Source organism: Dipodomys spectabilis, unplaced genomic scaffold (genome assembly GCF_019054845.1).
Source record: "Dipodomys spectabilis isolate Male_0828 unplaced genomic scaffold, ASM1905484v1 ptg000015l, whole genome shotgun sequence".
In the NCBI taxonomy this organism is placed as follows: domain Eukaryota; kingdom Metazoa; phylum Chordata; class Mammalia; order Rodentia; family Heteromyidae; genus Dipodomys; species Dipodomys spectabilis.
In genome coordinates this window covers 14043872-14056645 of record NW_024870692.1, presented here as the reverse complement: position 1 = coordinate 14056645, position 12774 = coordinate 14043872, and the positions used below count along the sequence as shown (strand labels likewise).

General features: G+C 39.4%; 1 protein-coding gene across 1 annotated transcript in view; it reads right to left on the bottom strand.

Annotated features, from left to right (window-relative positions):
• Window positions 1-1364: 1364 nt before the first annotated feature.
• Rdh10 (retinol dehydrogenase 10) overlaps window positions 1365-12774 on the bottom strand; it is a 33913-nt gene continuing 22503 nt past the window's right edge. Inside the window, exons 3-6 of the mRNA XM_042665915.1 lie at window positions 6738-6836; window positions 5255-5400; window positions 3565-3696; window positions 1365-2663 (exon numbers count right to left, since the gene is read on the bottom strand). Coding sequence (XP_042521849.1) covers window positions 2540-2663; window positions 3565-3696; window positions 5255-5400; window positions 6738-6836 — 501 coding nt within the window. The 3' untranslated portion in view covers window positions 1365-2539. The remainder of the gene's footprint in view (window positions 2664-3564; window positions 3697-5254; window positions 5401-6737; window positions 6837-12774) is intronic.

The window sequence follows — 12774 nt, the reverse complement described above, 5'->3', positions numbered from 1 at the left end:
CTAAGTTGTATATGGGAGTAAAGCATGTAGGAGTCCCACAATTCTAAGCTTGCATGGACTGTGTCCCTTTTCAAACTCCACAGCCAAAGATGCCAAGAAGAACATTGAAAGGCAAGCCCCCAGAAGACATTAACTGGGCTGGGCCATAGGAATGAATTACAAAACTTGATCTGGGTCCTGGCGGCTCATGTCATAATCATAGTTTGAAGTCAGCCTGAGAAAGTCTGTGAGACTTATTTTCAATGAACTAACCAGAAGCTAGCCTTGAGTAAAAAAGCCTTGAGAAAAAAATAAGCCTTGAGCAAAAAAGTGAGAATGCAAGGCCCAGAGTTCAAGTATCAGTACCAGCACAAAAATGAAAACCAAAAAAAGCCCCAAATGCTATGAATTAGGTTTATTGAACTTGAACTTGGAAATGGACAACCTTATAGGCAATAACAAACAACAACAGAAATAGGTTTAGATTCTAACACATGAGAATAAAATTAAATATCAAGAGGTCTTTCCTTAGTTTTAAGGTTGATAAGTGGTCCTTAAATTAGGATGGTTTGTGTGCTTTCAGCTAGCTGGGAGGCAGATCTGGATAACTTGAGCATTGCTGTCCCCAGTCTACATTGCTGAGACTGCTTCAAAGTGCTTGCTGCAATCCATTATTGAACATTAAGAGGCAGCCAGTGCCTCTGTGGTTATAAGGCTACCTTCAAGGTATTGTTATCATTTATAGAGATCTGAACATAACAAAGGAGCTCTTTTTTAAGAGCCAGTGTTAGAACCAAGTGCTGTTGGCTCATGTCTGTAATCTCAGCTACTTAGAAGCTGAGATCCGAGTATCTGGGTTCAAAACCGGCCAGGCAGAAAAGTCTGTCAGACTCTTATATCCAATTAACCAGCAAAAAGCTGGAAGTGGAGGTGTAACTCAACTGGTAGAGTGGCAGCCTTGAGTGAAAAAGCTAAAGGAAAGTTTTCTTGCTCTGAGATCAAGACTCAGTATTGTGATGGTAGATGTGTGTGGTGTGTGTGTGTGTGTGTGTGTGTGTGTGTGTGTGTGTGTAGAGGGGAGGGGTGGAGACCAGTGTTGGAAACTTTAGCAGCCAGCTAGGACCTTTCCCAAAGGTGGATTCAATGCAAACTTACACAGGTAATGAAGATTCTGTTCCCCAGTTGTAACATAACCAAGCCCTTGATGAAGTATTAGTCTAGGTAGATGGTAACATTGGAGATTGGAGTGTTTGGTACCCCACCCTGTTACGTCTGTTCCTAAATGCTACTTTTTAAAATAAAGATATGGCATGAAAAAAAAAACAAGCAAACAATGCTTTTCCCTTCCAACACCGTGGATAACTACTAAGCACACAATCAGTGTTACGTAAGTTAATTCTTTAAGTTTAATCAGCCCTTTATAAAACTTCCCAATAAGTTGGCTTATTTTACTAGCCTTAAACATTGGTCACAATGAAAACAAGACATTCTAAAAAAAAAGCAATCACATAAGAGTTCATAGTAATTTACAAGTGGATGGTATACATAGACACAGAGGTAGAAGTTCACTTTTACAATGTTCCACTAATACACATATACCAAATTCAAGGCACAAAAGTTTGCTTTACAAAAAAATACTGTAAAAAATGCCATTTGCTGTTCCAGAATGTGAATGTTCCAAAGAAATCTTTACACCCTTTTGTAAATACTCCCATGGAATATGATTTTCCCCCTCACTAATCATAGTTGGCACAAAAATGGGGACTTTTTAATGAAGTTCCTGTTTTTAGAGACTGTTCTTTGCAGAGCTGCTATGTATTCTAGGTAAGAGTCAACCCCAAACGCGACCCATAGCAACTCCCTGAGGAAAGGGCACTTTCTAGGTGCATCAGAAATCACAGGTAGAAATTGTATGATCTTTTAGATATGTAGGTCTTCAGATGCTTAATGAAGTGTTTCAGAGATATGAATTTAAAAGTCAGCAATACTTCAGTCATTACAAGGTTAAGAAAGAGACCTTTACTATAATGCTCAGACATTATTTACTTCAAACTGATGGAGATTTAAAAATGTCTTTTTAAAAGATACAAATACCAGGAAAAAGCTCTGTAAAACTTTAGAAAACATGACAAAATATAGTGCTATCAGTCCTTGAAGTTGCAAGGATGTCAGTGGGTTAGAGTTTAACAATGAGAAAAATTCAGAAAAATCATATACAGGAAACATACTGTAGTTATCATTTCTAGACCTTTTGTTCATCAAAGAAAAAAAATAACAATGGCCCAAAGATTTCATACAGTGCTTGTCAAAGATTGAAATGGTTTTAGGGTCCTATCTTAAATGACCCTGTTGGCAACAAGTTAACTCTCACTTATTTTACTGATCACATTTCCCAAGTATTCTATCAGTTAATTTATACTTTATTATTTTTTTAAAAAAGGTTGATTAAGAAAAGTCAACATGGATTAGACCCCAGAGAATGTCATTAATGCTGATGTGCACTGGACTGAAATATCTTGGTCATCTTCTGATAGAAATGATATTCCATACAAAAAGATTCTTAGATTCCATTTTTTGCTTCATTATTGTTTGTGGCTTGTTTCCTTTGAGCAATAAAGGGGTACATACACTTGTCTGCTCCTAGGAACCGATACATGCACACAACTGCTTCAAAAGGTAGGATGCTGAAAAGGAAAGTCACAATTAGCAAACCCCGAAACTTACATTAATATAGACCCTTAGTCATAAAGAGTGAAATCATGTCATTTGCAGGAAAATGGATGGAAGTAACTACATACTAAGTAAAGTAAGCCAGACTGAGAAATCTGTCACATGTTCTTCCTTACATGAAGAATCCAGTCCTTGAAAACCAAAGACAAGCCAGGCGCCAGTGGCTCATACCTGTAATTCTAGCTACTTAGGAAGCTGAGATCTGAGGATCGCGGTTCAAAACCAGCCTGGGCAGGAAAAGTCAGTGAAACTCTTATCTCCAATAAACCACTCAGAAAACCAGAAGTGGTGCTGTGGCTTAAGTGTTAGAGTGCTAGGCTTGAGCTGAAGAGCTCAGGGACAGCATCCAGGCCCAGAGTTCAAGCCCCACAACCGACCAAAAAAAAAACAACCAAAAAAAAAAAAAAAAAAAAACCCAAAAACCAAAAACAAACCAAAGACAGAAGATTGGGTTGTAGCTCAACTGGTACAGTGCCTGCTTAGCAAGCACCAAGGATCCTCAAGTTCAAATCCCAATGCCATAAAACAAAATGAACAGTAAATGAATGTAAAACAGAATGAATGTAAAACAGGTTCTGTTTAGGGGAGGGTACTAGCTGGAGGGCAAAAGAAAAGGGCATAGGACTGTGAATATGGCTGAAATATTTTATAAACATATGAAAATAGAATAATGAAATCTGTTGAAAGTATTCCTAGAAGGGCCAGGGAGGTCAGGGGGAGTGTTAGAGATGGGTTTGATTAAAATACATGATGTTTATCCATAGAAACATTACAGCAAAAGCACTGTTAAATGCTAGTTGTATAAAGACCTTAGGCAAGAAGTATCTGGTCAATGAGGAAAGCCCTCCTAGTTACCTCTTCATGAAGGTCACGATGTACATGAGGCGCGGGGTGCAGATCATGGGCTGGTCGGTGAGAATGGCTTTCATGGCCTGCTTCACACAGTAATCAGGCTTCAGAGGGGGCAAAAAAGGCTCGATTTCTTTCCTAAAAGATGTTCAATAATATATGTATTATATATCATGTATATATAAAATATATATAATATATACCTTGAGAATGTTGAAAATACATTAAAATAATAAGTGTGACATTATCTGAGTGGAAGGACTTGGAGAATATTGTTTTCTTTATGGTGCTAATTTTCCTACTATGAACACATTTTATTTGCATCATCTGGAAAGGAAGTAAGGAAAAAATAAAATTGGCTCGCTTTTGTGTAAAGTGAGAAAATCATGTTTTTAAAATGCTTCAAGAGGTTTTCTAACAAACCTTAAGTGAAGTTTTTAGTATTGCGTAGAGTTAAGCCATAACCTTTTCCAGGGTAGTTAACAATTCCAATTATTTAGGATGGCTTATTAGGGAAACCTACAGTAAATTTTTAGGACCCTCTAAGATGAAGGGCACACAAAAGCTGCCATCAACTGGTCCATTAACTTCCATGTTAAATAATAAAACTGCAGCCTACTCCTCACTCTTCATTATCCTACCACAGCTTTGGATGCCTGCATCTGCCGTTTTGTTAAATAGGAAGCAGAGCTCCTACGAACCCTAGCAAGTGGTTCCAACACACATTGAGAGGAATTTAAAAAATGGAGCTAACACATTCCCAGGGACCCATGGAACCTACAGGTGCATGTCAAGAGGCAGAACTAGAGGTCATTTCTCTGGGGATCAAACCATGGCCTCACACAGGCTAACTCTAAGTCTGTGCTCCACACTTGAGCTACCTCCTTAGCCTTAAGACTTCATGTCTCAATCCAGAGTTGGTGCTGGCCTAAGGTTGGAATGCCTTAAATTATCCTCTCCCTCCTTGACCATTTGCCTGGTTCTGTTTGTGTTAAGAATGGTCACAGTCATCAGAGAACTGGTTGGTTACCTTCCTTTGCCTTATAAAGGAAGTCAGCATGGCTTCAACACTTATCTTCTTAATGATTCATGGCTGTGTTTATTATGTGAGCTCAAGTGAGATGTCACTTGGCAGTTATATTCCCATATGCCTCCTTTCTAAGTGTGTGGGTATTTCATTTCATTTTTAGTAAATCTAAATGGTTCTTCTCATTCTGTCCGAATGAATCTAGTTATATACACTTGCTGCAACAAAAGTAGTTTCCAAATCTGGAGTATGATATTTAAATTCTTTTTAGAAAAAGGCATATTGCTTGCTCATCTGTGACAATGACATCGTTTCATATCCAAACTAAAATCACATCAAGGACTTTTCTTTTCGAGTCCTTACTTGAAAACATGAATACTAAAGAAACAAAAGGATGCAGCTTCTTCTATTTTTTTCAAAGCCACTTCCTACCTGATGTTTCTGAATTAATTTTTGCAAGTTATTATGAGCATGTTACTACTTTGGTAAATATATATATACACACACACACACACACATATATGTTATATATCAGTTTTATGAGTCTTGAACAATAAAAACCACAAGTTAATTGACAAATGCTAGTTAAAATGAAAGACCAACAGATGGTCCACTTGCACACCTTCTACCAATATTATTTGATCAAAAACAAGATAGGTTCCCACTCACCTGATTCGGCAGCCTCTGAACATGCCAGTGTCTACAAGGTAAGGGCAAACCAAGGTGGTTTTAATTCCATCCTTTTCTGCAGCTTTTAGCTCATGGCTCAGTGATTCATGAAAACCCACAACTCCAAATTTACTGGCACAGTAATCCTGAATGAGTGGAGAGAGAGAACAGAAATGCTAAATGCATGTACAAATCCCCAAACCACCTGAAGCCTTTCCTGGTTCAAATGGGTAGATATGAGCAATAGAAGGTTACAGGTAACAAGTGAAGAAAAAGAAGCCATTTTAAAAGACATATATCTGATGTGGTTCAGTGCAGAAAGAATATTTTGAAAGCAACAGCAGAAACAGAGGAACATTTTTTTTGCCACATCAACTAAGAATCACATTACTTTAGGAAGTTACCACAAAGGACTCTATGAAAGCTAACAGGCTGAAGTTAAAAATACAGAAAAGTTCACTTTGATGTGCCTGGAAAATTTACAAATAGGCTCTTGTTTAGTAAAGGAGACTGAAAAACCTGTTTGCTTAAATTAGTGCAAGAAGAACAAAGACAATTCTACCTCAGATTATAAGTTATTATGATGTTACTTTCTTTTTAGAGCAAAGCTAAAATGAAAAAAATAATAACCATACCATGTAAACTAAACTACAGCTAAATCTAAGGACACATGAAATCGAGAAAAAAAATTGCCTATGACTCAATTTAAAGTTTGGGAATAGAAATATAAATCCATTTATTCAGTGTCCTTTTATACATATGCATGATGTTGTTTTCAATTGTATATGCATCCACAGGGCTCACAGCAAGAACAGTATATGCATACACACATCACATGAATATGGCTAAGAAAGGGTTCGATGAAACCCAGTTTACAAAATTACAGTGCGGGGCACCTGACATTGGCCATAAGCACCTTATCTGATGAATTAATAAAAGGAGCTCATTTTCTGGCAGGTTAATCAAAACAAAATGTGAATCTCATCCTAGCTACTCGGGAGGCTGAGATCTGAGGATCATTGTTCAAAACCAGCGCAGGCAGCAAAGTCTGTGAGACTCTTATCTCCAATTAACCACCAGAAAGCTGGAAGTGGCTCTATGGCTTAAGTGGTAGAGCGCTGAAGAGTTTGGGGACAATGCCCAGGGCCAGAGTTCAAGCCTCCTGACTGATTAAAAAAAAAATAAAAAATCTCTGGCCTTATTTCATGTCTCTCCATGGTTGTATTCATGACCCTGCGTCTTCACCATCATTGTGTGAGGCTGCATGGTGCACACTGGCCCTTCTCTTGCATTGTTGTTTTGCTTAACTACCATAGGTGATTTTAAGAGGTAGAGTCGTTTCATTTTACCAGCGATTCCTGAGTTACTAGGAAATGTCATCCACATACCATGCCAGCAGAGAACTTTTTCAAGTGTGTGATATTTCTGTGATGTATCCATAACAAGTTAAACATAGTGAGGAAATGCTTAATATGTGACAAACCTCAACGCCGGCAGTACTGAACAATCCCAAGGAACTTGCAACTGTCACAATGTGACCATGATTAATCTCCAGCATTGTTGGAAGAAAGGCTTTCGTGGTCTGAAAGAAAAGTTTAGATTCAAGTTTTAGAAGTGACATCATGTGTATCCTTTAGACTCCAAGATCACAGCACAAACTCTGACCCATACACAATGTTACATTTCCTAATTCATTTAAAAATATTTTCCATGATCAAAAAGAGAAGATTCTTTAAGTGTCTGGTTAACCTAGTACCATGTCATTGGCATGACATGCCTATTATAAGCCATGACCAACAAGAGTGTAACACAAGAGCTCTGGGGGATGATGTCCAGAGATGAAAAGAAAGCCATTAGTAGATGGCTCCTTATCACCTTTCAAGTGATAGTTATCTGCTAATCTGAACTACTTCCAGGCCAGAGATCTTTCTATGATCCTGACACTTCAGTGCAGTCATTTATTCTGCGCAGACCTCCAGCCTACCTGACGCCTAACATCTTCCTTACAACTGGGTCTCAATGGTGGCAGACTCATAAATGACAACCCCTTCTAGCCTTGTCCTGCAGCATCTGAAGTTTACCGTCAACTGTACTAGCAGGACATGAAATATTTTAGAATGTAAAAACCAATAAAAGCACAGAACTGTTTTGGTTTGTTTGGTTGGTTTGCCGGTCCTGGGACTTGAACTCAGGGCCTGGGTACTGCCCCTGGGTCTCTTTGTGCTCAAGGCAAGCGCTCTACCACTGAGTCACCTTCCCAGCCCTCACCTGGATAGTTTTATTGCAGAAAAGAGTCTCATGGACTTTACTGCCTTGGCTGGGTTTGAGCCCCTATCCTCAGATTTCAGCCACACGAGTACCTAGGATTACAGGCATGTGCCACTGGCTCTCGGCTGCACAAAACTGCTTTAATGAAAAGAAGTATTACAATGCTGTACTGATGAGTACTTTGTACCATCCTGAAGCATTACCCTCTACTGTAGGGGCCAGAAGGGGACTCTCCCACACAGGCAGGAAACTGGCCACCGAGGATACAGAGTACATGGCAGGCCTATATAGGTGAAAAATCAGAGGCTGTACTGATTTGTAACTCACTTAATTTTTTCCCCTCCTGTCTCTTGCCTTAAAAATACAAGGCAGTATTAAAAAAAAGATCCTTCAAATTGCTTAAAATGATCTATTAACTTATTCAACCAGGCTTCCAACAGTTTTATTATCTGCTTCTTAAAAGAAAGCAATGAAGAGAAATCTGTCTACTATTGAGTTATAGTCTACAGACAACACAGCTTCCCATGATTTATGAAGTTAAAAAAACAAAACACAACAGACTTAAAGAAGAGCTGCCTTCTCTTCTTAGAGAACTTCCTGGCTAAGGTATCACTGAATTTGTACATGCATTTCTCATTTGTTATGATAACTTCTTGTCCAAGATCTAAAATAGTGATCCCATTAATTCTGAAGCTTTTCCATGCTTTAATCCATAGGAACGGTTGCCAGAAGAATCTCTGTAAAGTGTTTCAAGGTCTTGCCCGGTCTGGAGTGATCACACAGCATCTGTTATCCCAATTCATACTACTTTTTTCCTGAGCTTCCTAACTTGAATCCATAGTTCTTTTTTTTTTTCTGCCAGTTCTGGGGCTTGAGCTCAGGCACTGTCCTTGAGCTTCCTTTACTCAAGGCTAGCATGCTACCATTTGGTTCACAGTGCCACTTCAGGCCTTTTCTGTTTAAATGGTACTGAAGAATTGAACCCATGGCTTCATGCATGCTAGGCAAGTACTCGACCACTAAGCCACATTCCTAGCCTCCATAATTCTTATCTGTGTACTTTTATCCATAAACACTTCTCGGATAGTCTACTCTTACTTCCATTTAAATAGTTTCATGCCTTTTAAGTGTTTTATATTAATTATATCACAAGAATCTCCCAATAATCCTTTATTGAAAGTATTTTGGCTAAAGATTAAACCCAAGGCCTTGTGCATAACAAGCAGGTTCATTGCCACTAAGCTAAAATTCCCAAATGGTTTTTGTTGTTGTTGGCCATGGGGCTTGAACTCTGGGCCTGGGTGCTGTCCCTTAGCTCTTCAGCTCCAGGAAAGTGCTCTACCACTTTAGGCACTATGCTACTTCCAGTTTTCTGGTGGCTTATTGGAGATAAGAGTCTCATGGACTTTCCTGCCCAGACTGGCATTAAACCACAATCCCCAGCTCTCAGCTTCCTGAGTAACTAGGATTATAGGCATGAACCACTGGCACCCAGCCCCAAATGTATTTTTTTAACATGATTCTAGACCCTCTTGATTTTGTTTATATTTTCCCTAAGACATACAGTCAGTACCATTGACCTGAGCATATAATTATGTTTCCTGTCCAGTCTTCTGTTATAGTGGAGTCTTCTGCTGTGATAGGCATGGCAATAGAAAGCACAGAATTGTTCCATGGGTCCAAGTTTTGTTTTTGATTTTGTTTTAAGTCAGTGCTTCCTGTTTGCCAGGGAGGTATTCTAGTACTTGAGCCATGCCTCCAGCCTTTCTTGCGCTGATCAGTTTTAGATAGGGCCTTGATTTTTATCCAGGCTAGACACTGGTAACTGGTATGACAATCACACAGCACTGCAACGAATCTTGCAAATTTTTGTCTGGGCTGCCCTTGAACCAGTCCTCCTAATCTCCATCTCCAAAGTAGTTAGCATTAAAGGCATGAACTCTGGTGATCAGGTCAATTGTGTCTTTTTTGTAGTGGTGAATGGTAAGAGGGATATTATGAGAGTATTATTTTAGTCTGCCTGATACCCAAAAAAGCCAAGAATTGGTACTTATAGACCATATGGTCAACTTCAGGTTCTATAATTCACATATGGCAATTATATCAGAGAGTTAAAATATAATAATGTGACACAAGGAACTTACATAGTCCAATATAAAAAGAAAATGTATCCTTAAATAATCAACTCTGTAAGTCTTCTTTTATGTATTTAGTCTAGACTAATTGTCCCCAGAATAGATAAAAAGGATAAAATTAATTATTGATGTTACCAGAGATTATTTCTAAGGAGAGAGGCTCCTAGACTTACAATGAGGTTATGTTCTAATAAGCTCATCATAAACTGAAAAGCTTGAAAGCCCAAAGTGCATTTAATACATCAAACCTACCAAATACTATGGCTTAGCCTACTTACACATGTTCAGGTCATTTGCATTAGCTATAGTTGGGCACTGTGCCACGATCATACCAGCTAGTCCCATTAGCCCGAGAAAAGATCAAAATTTGAAGTAGAGTGTCCACTGATGTACTGTTGCTTTCAAGCCATCACACACACACACACACACACACACACACACACACACACACACACACACACACACACACACACAATCCCAAGTTTGCATCACTGTCACTTGGGAGGACCATCTATATTAAAAGTAAAATTTTGTTAATGCAGAGTTCATCTTATTATTATTTTTAAATCTTTAACAAAGGTTAAATACTAGGACTTAATATTAAATTCAAGCTGGGTGCTGGAGGCTCACGCTTATAATCCTAGCTACTCAGAAGTCTGAGAGCTGCCCAAGTGCTGGTGGAGCAAGCATGTAATTTTAGCTACTCAGGAGGCTGAGATCTGAGGACCACTGTTCAAGCCAGCCTGGGCAGGAAAGTCCGAGGAACTCTTATCTCCAATTAACCACCAGAAAACCAGAAGTGGCACATAGCTCAAGTGGTAGAGCACTTGCCTTGAGCTGAAAAGCTCAGGGACGATGTCCAGACCCAGAGGTCAAGCCTCACAACTGACAAAAGAAAAAGAGAAAAAAAAAGTCTGAGATCTGAGAATCGTGGTTTGAGGTCAGCCTGGGCAGGAAAGTTCGTGAGACTTTTATCTTCAATTAACCACCAGATAAACAGAAGTGGCACTATTGCTCAAAGTGGTAGAGCACTAGCCTTGAGCAAAAAAGCTCAAAAGGCCTCAAGTTCAAGCCCCATGACCACTACCACCATCAATAACAACAAAAATAAATAAAAATTAAATCCTAAGAAACTGCACATAATCTAAGATACCAGTAAAAAATGACTTGTTGGCAACTTGACAAATCTGAGTCACAGATGGGCTCGCTTCCACGGACAGCATCCACTCTAACTGCAGCAGTGGCTGCTCACCAGAGTGGGCTAGTTCTAATGAGTTCCCTGCATTCATACGCGATGGTCCTGCTTGTAGGTGTTACATGACTAACCGGATCCCCAACATCACATAAAGGCAGGTGATGGAAGAGTAACAAGTTCCTAAGTGTGTTTTAAGTTTAATTTGTTGCAATCTTTTGATGCTGATTAATGTTCCCTCTGTTCCTCTGAAATGGGTCTAGATATATTAACTTAGTCATTTATCCATTCAACAACTACTTCTGGACATTTGTTGCATGGCCTGGCCATATAGTGATGGGTAAATCAGGAGCTAGTCTCATTTCTTTTTATTTTTTATTTTTTTAATTGGTCATGGGCCTGAACTCTGGGCCTAGGCACTGTCCTTCAGCTCTACCACTTGAGCTACAGAGTCACTTCCAGCCTTTTCTTCTTATGTGGTACTGAGGAATCAAACCCAGGGCCTCATGCATGCAAGGCAAGCATTGTACTACTGAGCCAACTTCCCAGCCCCTCTCACTTCTATGTTTAAGAAAAATTTATACTCACTGGCATAGATAGCATATATGTATATACTTGAATTGCAGCATCTGGCTGCAATAGATAGCATATAGATGATTGATAGATAGACAGAATGCATACACACACACACACACACATATACTTGAATTGCAGCATCTGGCTCTCACTGGCATTTAGCTGTCTTAAATCAGTATACATCAAATGCAAACTAGTTGGCTGTACTTTCTCTCTCATACAATCAAGTGCTGTGATATCTACCTTAAAAACTTGGGTCTCGGGGCTGGGAAGGTGGCTCAGTGGTAGAGCGCTTGCCTTGCATGCCTGAGGCCCTGGGTTCCATTCCTCAGCACCACATAAGCAAAAAGAAAAAAGCCAGAAGTGGCGCTGTGGCTCAAGAGGTAGAGCGCTAGCCTTGAGCTAAAGAGCTGAGGGACAGTGCCCAGGCCCAGAGTTCAGGCCCCACAACCGGACCCAAAAAAAATAAACAAAAAAAAACAAAAAACAAAAAAAAAACAAAAAAACTTGGGTCTGTTTCTGCTCCTACCCCTCTTTCCCAACACCTAAGGTTGTTTGGAAAGGAGTTAAGCTATAGGTTTTATTGTTAAAACAACAACAAACAAGAAAAACAAATAATCCAATATGGCTATAGAACTGTGCATTAAAAATATTGTTCTGGGAAATACTTTAAGTAGCTAGTAAAAAGCGTAATACAAGCCAGGCACTGATGGCTCACGCCTGTAATCCTACCTACTCAGAAGGCTGAGATCTGAGGATTGTGGTTCACTGCTAGCCCGGGCAAGAAAGTCTGTGAGATGCTTATCTCCAATTAACAACCAAAATGCCAGAAGTGGAGCTGTGGCTCATGTGGTAGAGTACTAACCTTGAGCAAAAAAACTAAGGGATAGTTCTCAAGTCTGGAGTTCAAGCCCCAGGATCCCCCCTCCTGCTTCCCCCCCAGCACCCCCCCCCCCGGCACATACACAGTGTGACACAGTTTGGTTATTTGTTTAAATTAAAACAAAAGAGAGGGACCGTAAAAATATTTACATAAGTAGTGAGTCAATGTTCAATTTAAAATATGTGTTTTCTTGCTTCATCAGAGGTAACTTTGGCCTTCTGTATAAATGAAATCTAACATGTCTTTGCATGTTTTACATTTCAAGACAAAGGCATATGTTCTTTATTTAAAAGGCTCACCAATCATAGGTAATATTACAATTGCTACACCAATTCCTAACAATAGCAACAACATGCTGTTAGAGAAACAAGGGTATAAAATACGTCACTCAAGGCCACACAGTCAGCCTCGGAGCCCAGCCTGCATGTCAATGGTCCTACTGGGTGCTGTGCAAAGGCAAACTTGG